This window comes from Pagrus major, chromosome 6 (genome assembly GCF_040436345.1).
Source record: "Pagrus major chromosome 6, Pma_NU_1.0".
In the NCBI taxonomy this organism is placed as follows: Eukaryota; Metazoa; Chordata; class Actinopteri; order Spariformes; family Sparidae; genus Pagrus; species Pagrus major.
This window is the reverse complement of record NC_133220.1, coordinates 12,833,889-12,851,144: the sequence shown is the minus strand read 5'-3', so window position 1 is coordinate 12,851,144 and position 17,256 is coordinate 12,833,889. Positions and strand designations below refer to the sequence as shown.

At 39.8% G+C, this 17,256-nt stretch overlaps 1 protein-coding gene across 1 annotated transcript in view; it reads right to left on the bottom strand.

Moving 5' to 3' along the window:
* necab3 (N-terminal EF-hand calcium binding protein 3) overlaps positions 1-15,014 on the bottom strand; it is a 40,415-nt gene extending 25,401 nt beyond the window's left edge. Inside the window, exons 1-2 of the mRNA XM_073469172.1 lie at positions 14,889-15,014; positions 7,927-7,951 (exon numbers count right to left, since the gene is read on the bottom strand). Coding sequence (XP_073325273.1) covers positions 7,927-7,951; positions 14,889-15,014 — 151 coding nt within the window. The remainder of the gene's footprint in view (positions 1-7,926; positions 7,952-14,888) is intronic.
* Between the last annotated feature and the right edge of the window lie 2,242 nt (positions 15,015-17,256).

Below are 17,256 nucleotides of genomic sequence, written 5' to 3'. Positions count from 1 at the left end.
TGCCAGAGAGAAACGGCTAGATGTTTTAATCTTCACAAAAGAGTCCACATCGACAGATAGACTGAGCCATGACAGACACTCAAGCAAGCAAGCAATCAGAAGTATATCGGAGCGAGTTGGACGCTCAGTGAATGTGAACGAAAGACAGAACAGAGTGGTCAGAGCGATAAAATAGAGCCAAGATGGCACACAGACAAATTAGTACGAGTGTGAAGCATTTGTTGAATCAGGCAAACAGACTGATTTTGTCACGGAGGGTCACACAGCTACTAAGACAAACAAAAGCCAGCCAGCCATGTCTTCACTGCTCCCATAAAGGAAGTTATCTGCACTCATTTTTTTTGACTTGGCCACATTTCTAAACCTTCTGAGTGAAAGACAACTGCTGGCTTCATAGCCCCGTGTGCAGTAATCTGCCCAAATAACGACCCTGTCAACACAAAGACAAAGTAAACAAGAGCAGTTTAATATGCCACGGGGTTCCAGTTGGCTGACTCAGCAAAGCTCAGAACTCAAGGGCAAGCTCGAAGGCCATCTGTTCTGCTGGAGCCTCTCTGACGCTGCTCGTCATCACCTCTGACAAGAATGCATAATGCGCCGGTCGTGACGATGACCTGAGCTCACCACTTTGGCCTTAGACGGTCTTTTGTGATCTTCCTCCCACTTTCTATATATATATTTTTTTCTCTTCCGCTTAGATGCAAGACCAAACTTGTAACAGGACTTTAGACATCTTTTACACTTGAAAAACAAAACATTATTTCAAATTGGCTCTGTGCCTCTGCTTCTCTCTAGGGTACAAAGTCCAGAAGAATTTAATTGAACCACAATAGAAAGTTTAAAGAATGTGAACAGTGTTATACCTATACACCGTCTCGCACCACACACCACACATTTTTTTCAAATCCAGCATTGCTCGCAGAAATGCAAACAGACTCTCTAATATAAAATCCTTTGGATCACCGCAGTCATGTACTATTCAATGCTTAAGGAGAAGAGAAGTATTCAGTATTATAGAGACACCAAGTGTCATATTTTGGCTTCTACTTTTCAGAAAGTAATTCCCGACAGTGCTGCCCCCGGGGCACAAGGAGAACATTATGTTAATTCTTCAGATGAAGAAGTCAGTGTGGCTCCATCTTTTTCTTGAAAATGCCCACTTCAGCTATATCAAAGCATACAGTTGACACGTGCCTCGATAAAACTCTGTAGTCCACGTTCTTCACTTAAAGGTTCCTTCTTACATAAGCATGATTAACATGGTCGAAGACTCGTGGGCTCCCCAGGCTCAATAGCTTCAATTAAACTGAAAAGCAGTCAGCTTAAAGATTTAAACCAATCAGAAGAGAAGAGATGACTGCAGTCATTATTGGCCCTAATTTAACGTACTGTAATGAAACTATCTTAAGCAAAGAGAATACAGAAAAATATAGATTATTGACTCTAAAACAATAACGATTCCCTCAGTGAGGCTTTTATATGGGGAAGATATCACACTTTATGCCTTTGATACTTAGTTCATACAGTATATATACCATCTGTAGTTAGTTTGTTGAGCTGAGTCCAAAGACGTCTTTGTCCTCCTCTCACTGTGTTGTATTTGGAAGGATTCCTATATTCGGGGTGCCAGACAGGCAGCAGTTATGCTCAAAGTGACACTCATGATAATCTGTTTGATGGACTAACGATCACTGCTGGCAGTCTCTTCTATTCACGTTGACAGTTCTGGGTTAAATGTCAAAGTCCTCTCCATGAAAGAGGATGACCGACAAATACACAAGCTTGGGCCTGTTTGTGTTTTAATTCTTCTAATTAGAGTTTTGTGATGAAGAGAAAAGATTATGAGTCTTTTGTTAGATGGCTAATAAGTCGATTTTGTTGCATTACTCTGTACATTGAGAGAATAATAACACTATTCTTTGACTTTTGAGTGACTAACGCTAACTCCTACCTTACATCTTCTTTCAAATATCAAAAAAACACAAAAATACAGTAGGGGGGTCGGCTTGGGTTGAGTTTTAGTGTTTGTCACTTTTTGACCTAAGAGATCTAGCGAACGTTGTACGGTATTTGTTAAAAACAAACAAATAAACAGCAACAACAATGATAAAAGCAGTAAATGTATATTTTTCTCGCGTACACCAAATGCCAGACATCAATCCTGATTTCAATCTCACACGGGTCTTCAAGGGATGCTGGTGACAGATGGCATCAAATGATGGCCTAACAGGATCGAGATGAGAAGAGGCTCTGCAGTCAGGTGTGGGGATTATGTGTTATCTCGATAGTCATACCTGTTGGTCTGCTGTCACTTTCAAACGCTGAATCATCCCTCATAACACCATCTGTTTTGATGACTAAAAGCAGGGATGTGAGGATGAGATGGGAGGAAGGCAGAACTGATGTTGACACCTATTTGCCGAACAGGACATCCTTGTTCAGTCGAGCATCAATCCGAAGTGATGTTTATCATTTATGTGTGTAGTGTTTCACCGCTGTATTATTTATCACCGGGCTTGTACTGCTTCTGCTGTTCTGCACTGATTGATTGTCTGGGGGTCAGGACTCCATGTGAGGTCACCTGGTAAGGAGAAGAGTTGAGACCTTTACTGACCCAATACGGCTATTATTTATTTTCTAGACCACTTCGTGAACTCTCTCTCCCTTGATTAAAGCTTGCAGCTGTATGTTAACTCATATAGTTGTGTAGTTGAAGCTGTATATCGTGCAAATGCTTTGTTACGTTTATTGTTTTATCTATCATTTCCTTCCTACATTCAACAACTACCATTAAATCAGTATTTTTCTCCTTTCAGTATTAGATTCATTTCTATAATTTGCACATTCCTGCGCAAAACTGTAAATCTCTTTCATTTAAATAATGGTGATATCATAAAAATGTATACTTGTTTGACTTTGAGTTCTCATCTTCTTTTTATGTCATCTCGTACTATGTTTATTGCACATGCAAAGGCTAATTCCTGGTACGGTCAAAACGTACTTGGCGATAAACCAAATCCTGATTCTCACATACTGAAATGTTTAAAATCCACTGAGTCAACTAACAACTGCTCAGTGCTCTTTTATTAAAAACTGTGCGCATTAAAATGTCAGTGACTCTCGCCGGCTCTGTATCATCCTCTTACAGTCCTATCAGAGCAGCTGCACCGACAGATTCCCAACCCAAACGCCAGCTGATGCCTTTAAACGAATAAATCATTCACGCGTGGCCTAATGTCATATAAGACACACAAATGCGTTTCTTTAAATGGATCACAGATACTCATAACTCACACATTATGCAAAGTGTGAACACATAAAGAATTGCTCCTGTCACGTTTTCCGGATAATGTGAAGCTATTCCTGGAACAAAACAGTTTGTTTCCCCGTGAATTACTTAATTGTCTGCAAGTGAATCATACCGAATCAGCAGATGTTGTTGACCTGATTTTAAAAGCGAACAGGAGCTTGTTGAACAAATACCTTTGTGTGTCTTGCTCACTTAAAAGGAGACTTTTTTGTTTTAGGAATTTTGTATTAAAAAGCTACGAGGCTTGAGACAGAGAGGCTGGAAGTCTAAGAAATTGCGTTATTTTAACATATTTTGCATGTCAAGTAATTTCATTGTGCAAGAAAAAGAGGATCACGAAGCTCAACTCTATAATTTACCACTGCAGCGCTGTGTAGCTGTTTCATTTGCCAACAATAAACCACCATTATGCTGAATGCAGATGTGGATATGATAATATTCTCAGCACATCTAACTGTGTGATATCCTCCTTTAACCAGTCGAAACCTCCATGCAGCGCGTTGCCCCACAGGAAAATCATTACAGTGAAAGAAAGAAGCTATAAATCACAACGTGGGTTGAGTCGAAGGGAATACGCACAAACTGCTCTTGTTATACTGAGCCTGAAAATTCACTGAGGAATTTCAAGGTGAGAAAAAAAAGTGTGAGGCTGCTCCTTCAACACTTATTGGCCTTTACTCCTTGGGAAAAAAAAGTCTTAATAGACTAAACAAAGTGCTCAGAGGATAAGAGTAAACAAGAACCAAATGAGCGAAGTGAGAAAGTCCTGTAAAGTAGGGCACAAAGTAGGCCGCACTCTTATCTCTCCAAAGGTTAGTCCCATCGCAGCCTCTCCTAAGTGGTTTATAAATTCCCACGGACGCATCACAGCTTCAAAAGCAACTTGTGTTACTGAGAGAGTCGGGCCCGGTTCTTTATGGTAAACTCCTATGCACTACTGTACACTCGAACCATTTCAGATTCTGGTATTCTTAGCATCAATGCTCTACTTAGGATGCGTTCCACCACCACCAGGCCATCTGTGAGGAAATCTGTGATATAAGCTGCCTTTTAGCTTCCATACTCTGTTTAAGCCCGCATGCTGCTTTTAGATCACACACCCCTCCTGCTTCTCGATTCTCCACCTCACTAATGGTCTGAAGCTCGCTGGTCTTCTCCTCCACGTCGAAGCACACGTCAGGCATGCAGCAAGGTTCATTAAAAGCTGTCAAGTTGAAAAGTGTGTTCTTTATATATGGGAAATCTGGATATCTGGATAAAGATGACTGCAGATTTTTTAAGCTAAATTCAAGGTTTAGTTTTGTATTGATTTCTATAAGGATGTCAGTTTTTTGACATAAACTTTAAGCTGGTATAGATAAACATTTCAAACAAGATCACTGATCTGTGACCATCCTCCCAATTAGGCAGTGACACGACTGGAGTTATGCGAGATGGCTAATTATCCTCAGGATTTCATGCACTTGGGTGTAATAGTCAGTTTAGACCATTACATGTTTGGAGTACAGAAGTGAAGATGAACCGAACCTCAAGAACTCAAAGTCCTCTTAGTAGCTTTTTGCCACACTCTCAACCATAGCTCAAAGACTGTGACTTACAGTCAGAAGCTTCGGAAAAAGTTGTTAAGTGCAATTTCCATGGTCAATAATCAATTTATCCTAGTTTGAATTGATTTTGTGGCCACTTTAGGCTACTTACTTTGTCCGACTCACTAGATGTGGACTGTGGGTATAAGCCTTGGCTGATTATACACATCATAGACTTTAAATAGAACTCGATAGCGAATCAAAAGATGGTGCCCAGTCAGTCCAATGAGAATTGCTCGCCTGGCGCAAACGCCAAAAAAGTTTTCTCGTCTCCGAGTTTAATTCCAGATTGTGCGGCCCACTGAATATGCACAGTAGCAGTTTAATCGCTTTTGTCAGCTCAAAGAAAGTTGCACAGATATAAAACCTCGATGGATAAGAAAATAATACTACAAAAAGTAATGACTGACCTTGCTTGCAGTTTGTCCTGTCGACAGTTTTATGGATGAAAATGCTTTTTTCCTGCAATACCGCAAGTAACCACTGGGCAAAAGCGAAAGCAAGGCTGAGTGGCACCCTAGTATCCAGGTCCATGATACAACCATGCTTCGCGTTCAAGTCCCTGTCTCTACAGGAAACATCTTCAACAACCTCCAAGCTAGCAACCTACACACAAGTTAGCCACTTATGGTACACAAATAAGCTAGCAGCTGTTACCAAATCTCCCCCTCCAACACTATGCAGGGGCATCATCGCTGCATCCTGCTAAAAGACACTAAAACGGTCTGTAGAGCTGAGGTGCTTAAGGCACACAACAAGCGACTCATTTAACTTAAGATGTAGAAATTGACCCACTGCCTATATAACGTTCCAGAGAAATACAGTACATGAACCTTGATTGGGGAAATTGTTTTCTCATACTTTCACCCATTAAAAGTCAATAAAAGGAACAGATGAAATGTTTCTCAGTACATCATATACTGTATCTTTACATTCAGCTACAGACATAATTTAAATAACATACACTGTTTTATTATTCAAGACGCTCTACTTGTAACGACCTCATCTTTACTTTGTTGATATTAAATACACAGCATAATCCCAGCGGTGTTTATTACTAAAAGATAAAGAGCAGTGAATGCAGCGCACTATATTTCCTTTGTGTTTCTCTTGTATATTACCATTTTCTCCACAATTGGTTCAGTGGTGACAGTCATCTCGGCTGAGCTCGTTATAATAAAAAGTGAAAACAGTGAATGTACCTGGCTGGAAGCCGGAGAACAATTCATCACGCACAACACTCATCAAAGTGAAGGTTAAGAGCTGTTGAGAGGTAATTGCTGTTTGAAGGCACGCTGGCTGCAGCCCCTGTAACAATGCAACAATGTCCCATGGATACCGTTCTTTGCTGATGTGTTGTGGCACCTTATTTCATCTGGTGATACACAGAAATAAATATCTTTTCTGGAAGGGCATTCATAGCTACAGTGGCAGCAGAGGCAAGGAAGAAATATTTAAAATCTTACGCTTGGTAAAGCAATATTCCTTCATAAATATGTGATGTGTCAGGCAAATTTTGCACATGGAACATTCAAATTGGTTACTTTTATTCATGGTGCGATGTTATGATAATATATGGAATAGCTTTGTTTGCAGAGGATGAATATGGTAAACATGGGATCATTTAGCACAACTGCAGAAGGTTTGGTTTCAACAAGACACAAAAAACAAAAGTATCTAAAACAAAGACATCAAGGATTTCTTTCTGAACTCAACAGTAAAAGTTTTTTTGTCATTGATGAAATACAACCACTCACACACAGGAGACGCGGCTCGTCATTTTAAGAACTGGAACAAGTTCAGTCACATTTCCTGGGACTTGTTTAAATCTTCAAAGTCAAGACAGTCACTCAAGTAAAATTAGATAAGACAGCTCGAGGAAAAGCAAGCACATGGAAAAGTCATTTAATTACACTACAACTCCCAGAATGGATTTAACATCACAGAATGATGATAAATGTCAGTGTATGAGTGTCCGGAGGGTACTGAAAGACAAATCGTAACTTCAACAGACCCTGTTTGATCCCTTGTAATGCTTCAGTGCAACTTACAAACTTGCAGTCCCCTTAAGGCCGATACACTGTGCAGTAACATTTTACTGGGCCATTATATGTCTCACTGTGGGTCTAATGAAATCTTGGCTGCAATCCTTGGCAAACTGTTTTGAAGGATATTAGATTGTGCAATGACTGCCTGGATATTGTACTGTATTTTTCAAAAATAACACTTACAGTATATACCATCCATAATATATGCATGCAGTGTAGTGCAGTACAAGCGGGTGCCTATAGCACAGCCCAGTCACCAGGATAAAATGGTGGCAGTCAGTGTTTCTGCAAACCACTGATAAGTTCACATTTGTACATGTCATAGACTGATGGTGTTAGCTGTTGTGTTCTTTGACATTTCATGCCATATTCTGACATGGTCATGACAACAGTCACATTGTTGCTCCCTAATTTCAGCCTAAAATCGCTGTCCATAGATGCTACTCCTCACATCACCTGCTTTAAGGTGCTAAACATTAGCAGTGGTCACACATTAACTTAAAAAAAATCACTGAAATACATCGTAGCCTGTGAAAGTAAGCATGTATGCAGCAGTTCTGAGTATGAGCATTCTCTCAACCTACTTTACCATGTTAGCATTAGCTAACATGGCCATACAATCAGTGATTCACTGCTAGAAAAAAAAACCTTGGCTCAGCCTAGGCTAACATGACTCATTCATTTGTAGACAGCACGAAGTCATCTGTGTAGACACTGACAGAAAGGAGCTTTATTTTGTGTGACATGTTCATCCAGTTGTGGCTATAATCCAGAATCTTAGCATCATTTTAATTGGGTGGAGAAACTTGTTGGAGCGTGAAGAGGAAAGGGGCTTCACTTGAAGAGTCATTTATGCAAATCCGTCATTTCTCCGCCCAGATTATCTGAGGCATAATAACAAGTGGAAGAATGTGGGGAAACAACAAGCATGCATTGTGACAAATTATTCATTCCAGATCATTGTTATGTGCTGTTTACTCACCGTTTTTGTCTGCTCGGCGGAAAATCTAAAAGAAAAAGAAAGAGAGAGTGGGGAGGAGATGGTTATTACCTCCTGCCAAGCAATCACTATACGCTTTCTTGCAATAAGACAGTGCAGATTACTAAGAGACATGACGATTTGTCAAAAACACAATAGGGTGTTTGACGCTTGCAGTAGAGGGTTCATTTGTTCTGCAGCACTGAAGGGGAACACAACACGGATGTCGACAGGACTGTTACACTCTGTATGTGTGAGTCATGGTAGGTTGAATGCGGCTTATGAGTGTGTGTCAACTGTAAAATAGGTTGAACGATCATCACTTCTGAAGTAAACAGTAATTTCAGAACGAGTATAAGGCCACTGAGCAGCAAAGGGGTAAACAGTCATTTTCTTGCAGGTGCTTCAGTCATGAAAAATCATATTTCTGAAGACAGGCTTGGAAAAAAGTATTCTTTAAAGTGTTGATGTGCACATTAATTAATCTTATTTTATATTTTACAGTCTATTTCTTTGAATATGTTTAGTTTGATTCAATTATATTGGGGTGGGTGATATATATATTGTTATTGCAACTACTTTATTCAATGTATGTAGCTTAAATGTTAACAATAGTTAATTATACTTTACCAATGAAAAAACAATGGAAGAACAAGGACCATAACCTGAGGCTCATCCATGGTAGCTATAGTGTCGATTCAGGCAGGAACATGAGGCCAGCTGATGTCCCTGAGCACTAAGATTCACTGAACAACAGTGGTCTTATAAAAGATCAACTCCAAGCATCAATCACTGCTCATAATGGCTCCTGCTGCAGCTAAATGCATTCACTGGCAATGGCTGCGACTGCAAATTGTATCCGTAGAGTGGATGGAGCCACTGTGACATCACCCATTTAGTTTCTGCATTGCTGTTCTGAAGCTTCAAGTTCAGTATTCTGGCCTTTGCCATCGTAGTTTTCCTTTGTATGGCCAGAAGTGAGCATATTTGGTCTTGAGGGTGGAGCTGGTGTGGATATGCTGATTGGATCTGACTGAGAACCTGCGGACACGCTGTAGCGGCAACTTGTGAATCACAAAGTAGTCACACCCTAAAGCATCCCCTGAAAAAAGACTTCAAATTCGCAATTGAGACCATAAAAACATTAAGAAACTGTTTACTAAGTGAGAAGTAGGGTCATTTTCTCATAAGCTTACATGCAATCAGATTTCTTCTTGCATTCAGTTGACTCACCCCTTGCTGGCCATTGGCACTGGCTTCACTTTTCAGGCCTGGAAGCTTCACTTATTATTCTGTCTTTGGTTGTACACAATAACCCACCAACAGACTGACTTTCACTGCAAACATTTTAACACCTCACAAAGGGAAAAGCAGGGGTGCAATTAATTACATTAATGATCGCTGAATTACAGTTAGGTGTTTCAGTACGAGGGCCATGCTGGCTCATTTACTGTTAAATTAAGCAGACCATCATTAATTACGCCGCGCTATTCCTGCTATGACAAAGTAAAAAAAATGTCTGCGGTGAACAGGGCCCACTTGAGTTATTGCTGCCATTTGCTGGCCCGTGGCCACCGCTGCATTGCAACAACCTTTGAACATATCTCAATGGTATTCAAGTGAAGCTGATCCATTAACGGTAATGTAATGTAATTATAGCAATGTATTGTTTGTTCTTTTGCAGGCTAATTCTTTGTCATATGTATACAGACAACACTTAATGGTCGTATTAGTTCTGGCTCCTTTCACTCCAGTCCCACTGGGGGTTTCTGGTGCACTATGAGATGGCTTATGATCAGCAAGGGAGGCTGCAACACTGAAGTTACTTGTATTTGTTATAACAGAAACTGTAATGAGGATGTTCCTGAATGGATAAGGGATAAATGGACGCTTAAACGCAAAATTACCACATCGAAAAAGACAAGATTACGATGCATTCAAAGCAAAAAATCTGTTATGAACTTTAGTTTTATAGGGTGCTGGTTGTGTGCATGTTGTAAAAAAGCACAAAATCCAAGCCCCTGAAAAATGAGGGATATGGCAAGGATGAATGCAGGACTGGTTGACATTTGTGCATAACAAAAAACATGCTTTCAAGGATCTGTTCTTTGTTGCTGGTGATCATTATTCTTCCGATTGTACAGCTGGAGTTGGCAGGGATCATTGTAGTAATTGTCATGGAGGTTTATGGTGTGTCGGATGATGAAAGGCTTATTTTATACAGAGGTTTTAAAATTCACAACCACCAATGACAGCAAATGTGTAATACAGCCTTGCTTCAAGGCAGATGAACATAAACTTGCTTGACAGAGCTCGGCTGAAAACAACAACAGAGCGACTTCAGCACGGATGGATGACCAACACTGGGAAAGTCATTTTTATTGGCTTGAGACACAAAGCCAAACAATATGGCTTATGAGGGGTGTCTTGCAAACATTGGCTGCTTCCTGGTCAGTAAAGGAAAATTCCAGTTTCCAATCCAGTCAGAACAGCAACACACAACATGTTTTCACTTAACGGCTTCGTTTCTGGGATCTAACAACGAGGCAGGATCTGAGGACTGCAGACTGGGCAACCGCTCAAACAATGAGACAGATTTTAAACAAGTCCCCAATGTAACCATAATCACTAAACCACTTATCTGGACTGAAAACAAAGGTTAGTGTCCTGAAAACATGATTATAGTCATCCATGGAATTGTTACGTTGCATGCAACCAAAGAACGGTGGATCAAAGTTGAAGTAGCTCTTGAAAGTGAAATAGATGTTTACAATTGGCAGTTTGGGTGACGATTTTAATGATCACATTTATTTTCATGTCCCATAAGTGGTTTAGATAATTGGTCTAAACTCCATTATGAATCTGTGTCAACTGTGGCCCATGTAGCACCAATAAAGCTGTTGACTAACATGTTAACGAGGACCAAAACTATGATAATAAAATGAAAAATCTGTTCCCTACTGAGCACAAAGATGTGTTTCAAGCAGTTAAACATTTTAGGAACTTCGAACTGCTTATTAAACGGTCTCAATTTAATACTGATGCCTCTAAATGACCAACATAGAAGAATATATTTCTAAAAAAGTTTTTCTTAATGCCTGCCACTGAGTCAGATTCCACAAATGAAAACTATTTTGATGGCGGAGTGCTAAGGATGAATTGAGGAGACTCACAGCCTGAGGAAAGAAGCTGCTTTGTAGTCTGGTGGTACAGCAGTGTGCTGTATTGTCAGACGGCAGCAGATATTGGTGAAGTGAGATGTCTGCACAGAGCCCAAAGGATACTTAAAGACAACACCCAGCCCAGCCACGGTCTGTTCACCCTGCTACAGATACAGAAAGAGACAGAAGTTTCCACTGCCATACCACCAGACTACAGAGCAGCCTCCTTCCTCAGGCTGTGAGACTCCTCAATTCAATTTGATTGTTGTAAATTGACTATTACATGAACCTTTAACCTTTAACAACTGGCTTATAATGTAACATTTTAAGTTCCCCTAGCTACCGAGGTATATTTTGCTGTTCGGCTATAACCATACCATTACAGAGAATGTTGATAACTTTAGCCTTCGCACAACAAAATTACGATTACCAAGCAACCAAATCTTATTTCTGTGGGATTAAATGTAAACTAGGTGCACGAACGGACATGTTACTAAAACAAAGTTTGCTTTTTTGCAACATCATCATATTACAGTTATTAATCTGTGTTTAAAAAAGAAAAATGTTATTAAAATGTCATCTTTCTTTCACTCGCTTCCAAAACAATCCCACACGCTAGCCAGATAAAGATCTTTACGACACGCAGCAGTGGCACTCATACCGTTTTCGTCCACAGGGGGTGACAAAGTCAACAACAATTTAAGTTCATTGTAGCTACTTTAAATTTTAATTTATGAAAACTAAGTTAGCATGGAGAATCTGCATTTATTGTCATTCTGCTTTACACTTCAACCTTCATTATTCTTCAAATTAATGTAACATGCACCACCCCTCTTACATCAGCAATTTAAGAAGACTTTGACAAATGCAGGTTTCTGCACTTTCAACAGAACTTGTGTCAATTTATTTAAGAATCTCTTCGGCTCAATAAACAGTCCCTCCATGAATAAATCTCCATCATGGATTTTGCAATGAAGCAATGCAGTGAAAATGGAAAATCTGTGATGTGTCCTATTCTATCGATCTGCTCTCTTAGTTTGCTGTTTCCACTGTCAGGCTGCGGTCGGGACTGACAAGCTCTTCAGTTTTGACCGACAGGTTTTGGTAACAACAGAATCTGCCCTTCACGCTCATTTTCTATATAGGTCAACAAGCTCAAGGTCTGCACTCATGCCCTCTGTCTGTCAGTATCTGACTCTCTACAGCTTCTATCCTTACTAATAACAAGTCATTTCAAACCACATCACAACACACCCGTTGCTCTATTTTTGATCCATATGTCTAGACTCGAAAGGTAATTGGAAATCTGCCAATTGCTGTCCCCTACCCCTCCTTATTCATTCCATGAATCTACATTTCATTTTCTACTTGCTGTCGGCTTGTGCTGCACTGTACAGCACATCTTTTCCCTTTGCAGTCAGCACACTTTTTCATTTCCCCTTTGGCACTGTAACCCATCTGAGGCAGCACTGTTACAGTTACAGTACTGTTCAAGTCATTTGTTGTTCGGTTGTGTCTTTGGGCTCTCCGGTGTTAGGAGATGATAATGCATCATTTACAGCGAGCCCAGAAAAGGTCAGACCTGCTTCCCAGAGTGCTGCTGCTCTGATGTCATGGTGGCAGGTGTTAAGTCAGTGGGTTTTCTCAGGCTGTGATGACACACTGTTTTATGCAGGGCGTTAGATTTTGCATTCGAGAAAGAGGAAGCCAGCGCTGATGATTTATCGTGTATGTTTACTGTATATGTTTTTATCTTGGAGATTCCGATTCACACAGATGTATATTTCTTCAGCTTTAAGCACATTTTATTACTGTTTCCTTAGATGCCTGATATTATTTTCAAAAGCAGCAAAGCAAGAGCAGAGCAGAGGGAGAATAGATGAACATCAGGAGAGGAGGGGGGGGGCAGAGATAACACGTGCGAGAGAGAAAAAAATCAGAGGGACTGGTGATCCAAAAGCAGAGCCACAGGATACAAAGAAAACAAGACGTTTAAAAGCAACAATGTGGAGGATAAAACCTCCTCCCACGACCATCACCAGGATCATTAACTGTCCCTGGCCTTTGAACAGTACTTGTTTTGAGGCACTGCTTCGACTCTCACTTTGGGGACGTCAATCAAATGAATCTCTGCATCTCTAACATTGCTGACCAGCTCATTACCATGTGGAAAGGACACGATTTATGTGATTTATTGATCGCTTTATAATTGGTATCTGTATGTTGCATGAACAACTGAGCATTGTGCTTTTAAAATAAAGTGAACACAGTTTTTAGATTAATTATCATCCACATCTACTTCGTAATTCTACTGCATCTCCTGCAGACTATTGAAAATCAATGTGTACCACTGCAATAATAAAGTTCATCCACCGGCATTATCCCTGAAAATCAATCACCATTGATCAGCATTACAACTTTAAGCAGGCACAAAAAAAACAAAACATTTACGGATGCTTTGAGGCTCATTAGCTGAGCATTTGACTTCATTCAGCTTCTCTACACGGTGGGGACTGGTTAAAAAACCAGGGCAGCACAAACAGCTCATCCTGCTTTGAATAAAAGAAAAATGGAGTCCCGGCGGAGTAATTAGAGAAACCTACAGGCAGGAATAAAAATGTCCAATAACTGCACATTGTTTCTCCTTTACAAATAAAAAGAATGAGGCGAAAAAGAGACAATGAGCAGACAAGCACGGCAATCAAAACCAAGACAGCATGTCCTTTGCGTGGATGTGGAGTGTTGAGTATTATCTCCGAAACAGGCGGTTGTAGGCAAATCAGACATAATTATGTTTTTGAGCAGGGGATCATCAAAGCAGAGCGTGCCTGCTGGTGTGCTCAAAAACTCAAGGCTGAAGACTAAATGTGGAGGTGCTGCGCAAACACGTTCAGGGACAGCGTGCACAGTGTCAACTCTGCAAAAAATGTGAGTAATGTGCCCTGTTTTTTCGACAAGGCTGCCTGTGCAGTGCATTAGTGACAGAGTAGACAGAGAGCTGTCAGTTAGACAGAGCTCAGCTGTGGACACCAACACTGGCCCACTAACCCAGGAGGAGACAGTATGTGAGGGCTGGATAATGACCGAGTTGATGGATCGTTTTCTTGTGCAGTGTTGCAGGTTAATAAGGCAGCAGGTGCTGTCGGTTTAAGCTCTGTGTTGAGTGGGTGCGTCTGTTTGTGTGTTCGTGTCGCCGGCACAAAAAAAACACACAACAACAACCTTAATCGAGTTCAATCAAGTTTTATCAATTCACTTGATTATTTTTGATAAAATGTAGAAAGGTTTATTTGGTGTGTGTGTGTGTGTGTGTGGTATGAGTTGTTGTGTAAGGCTTTTGAAAGAGCACAAGTGTGTGTGCGTGTGCATGTGTGTGTGTGTGTGTGTGTGTGTGTGTGTGGGCACCAAAAAGAAGAGAAACCCCAGCAGCCCCTAAACCTGTCCTACTGTGAGAGCTTAATTTATCATGCAGAGGGAGCAGCTGCAGCTCTTCCTACTTTTCTCTGACACACACACACACACACACACACACACACACACACACACACACACACACACACACAAATACTGTATCATCATTGGGTGTGTGACATCTGATAAAACATTTCTGTTTTCACTTTCTTGGACATTTCTCGACAGAAACAAGGACAAGAGTCAGAATTGAAAGTGATAACTGACGTTATGATACCTTTTTAATTTTATGTTTTTTATGCAGCTTTTTTTTTTTTTTTTGCATTTTGACTTTTTAAAACGTAATAATTAAATAATAAAATGATGTATGAGTAAGGTATTCGATGCACTCACATCATGAAAGATAGTAAGCCCTTGTCCGGCGGTGTGCAGCGGCTTCTGCGGCTGCAGCTGAGCCCGAAGATGCTTCTGTTTGGCCGACTGCAGGCACATAGTGATCATCTCCGTACAAGCCAGCATCTTTGATAGAGAGAGACGAGTCGAGACACACCTCGGTCCTTCGGATCGCTTCAGGGAGAGGTTTGAAGTAAAGTAAAAACGGTTGCGTGGAGGAGAGAGGCAGCTCCGCAGGTGTGACAGATACCAAGTGGAGGCGAGCAGGCGGAGGGACTGGGAGACGCTCTCTGCAACTTTGTGGCTGCGCGGCCGAGCGGCGCTGCCAGCCCCCTCCTCCCGCTGGAGCCGCTGTGATTGGCTCGTTTATCTGCGCCGTGCATCTGGATCAAACTGTTCACTTCATCAGGGCCAAATGCTCCCGAGACGCTCTTAACCTTTAGTGTAGCATGTACTTCCGTCAATGCAGGAATCACAAGTTAGCCTTTTTTTTTTTTTTTTTGTTAAAGGTGCATTATGTAGTTTTTGGGGAAGAAGTCTTCAGTGACTGATTTGTTTATGCCTAAACAAACTAGATAAACAAACAGACCTTAAAACTTTGTTTATATGTGGCAGACCCCGCCACCTTTCTAGCTTCACACAGTGCTCTGCAGACCTTATTTTAATCTGAAAACAGCTTGTTTATTCAGTTATTTAAAAATAAATATTTCTAAATATTGTAAATATTAAAATTCTGAGTTCTGAATTTCTTCTCCAAAACTGCATAGTGCACCTTTAAAGTAAAACAGATATATATCAGAACTATAACTGAATATAAATGTGATTCAAGGAGACATCATTAACCAATTTAAGATTTAAAGAGTTGAATGAAGATGCAAGTCATTTTCTTTTCTTGTCCATCTTATAGTTCAGATGTCAAATATATAATGTCAACATTCAATTTAAATTGAATGCAAAGTTAATGTTGCAAAATCTGAATCATAAAGGTGCATTATGTAGTTTTGGGTAAGAAATTTTAAACAGAAGAGAAAGATCGTTATTGAGTTTTTTTTTTATGCCTAAACAAACTGTTTGTTTTCATGACTGAATAAACTGAATAAACAAACTGACCTTAAAGGACAACACAATTTCATACTGTTTCACTTTATTTATATGTGGTGGACCCTGCCACCTTTCTAGCTTCACACAGTGTCCTGCGGACCATATTTTCCTCTGAGTACAGTTTGTTTATTCAGTTATGGAAAAAGTAAATATTTCTTAGTTAGTTTTCATTAATATTGTAAATATTAAAATTCTGACTTTGAATTTCTTCTCCAGAACCTCATTGTGCCCCTTTAATAATGACGATAAATTAATGTCCGTGCCAACTTTGAGCTGAAAAATTCAACCAGATCAACTTCTGTCAGACACCGCCATCTGCTGGATATTTGTCGCAATCGTTTTAACCTTTAGAGAAACATACATCTATTGTGATTCTAGTTAATCACACTGGTTAGTCTAGTAATGCTGATTTACTCTGTCGCTATTAAATTGAAGCTCACTAGTGTAAATATTTTTGGAGTTTTTGTTTCTTATTTATATTGTTTATATTGTTTCTACTGATTTTTTACTTATATTTTGAGTTTTTTCTTTTTACTTATTTATTACTTCTGTTTTAACTTATGCGCTCAATTTTTGCTATCCTCCCTTTGCTGCTGTAATATTGTAATTTTCCCTGTTGCGTGACTGTAGACCAGTGACTGTGATTGTAGACCAGACGCATGCTATTTCTCTTGTGTCCTATAGGGGGCTTTTTCTCATGATTAAACTTAACCCTCATGCAATTGATCAAGACCACATTAAGTACAAAAAAATGTTCCATGTCAAAAACTGCCATAAAAATACTATGTATTAAATATATGGAAAATAACCCTTTTTTTTGGTGTTTTTTTTTTATTGATTTTAAAAAACAGTGGCATCATGTAAACACTTTGTATTTGGTAGTTATTATCAGCACTGATGTTGGTTGAAAAATGTAACCCAGTGAAAGTTGAAAATCATATTAATATATAATATTTGTATGGAAGTTTCTGACATGGAATTTCTGATTGGGCAATTCACATGTATTAGACCAGATACATGCCATTCCCCTTGTGTCCTATAGGGGGCTTTGTCTCATAATTAAACGTCACCCTCATGCAACTGATAAAAGATCACATTTAGTACAAAGAAAATGGTCCATGTCAAAAACTGCCATACAAATACTATATATTAAGTATATATATACATATTGTGTGTGTGTGTGTGTGTGTGTGTGTGTGTGTTTCTTTATATAAAAAAACAGTGGCATCATGTAAACACTTGGTAACTGGTTATCAGCACTGATGTT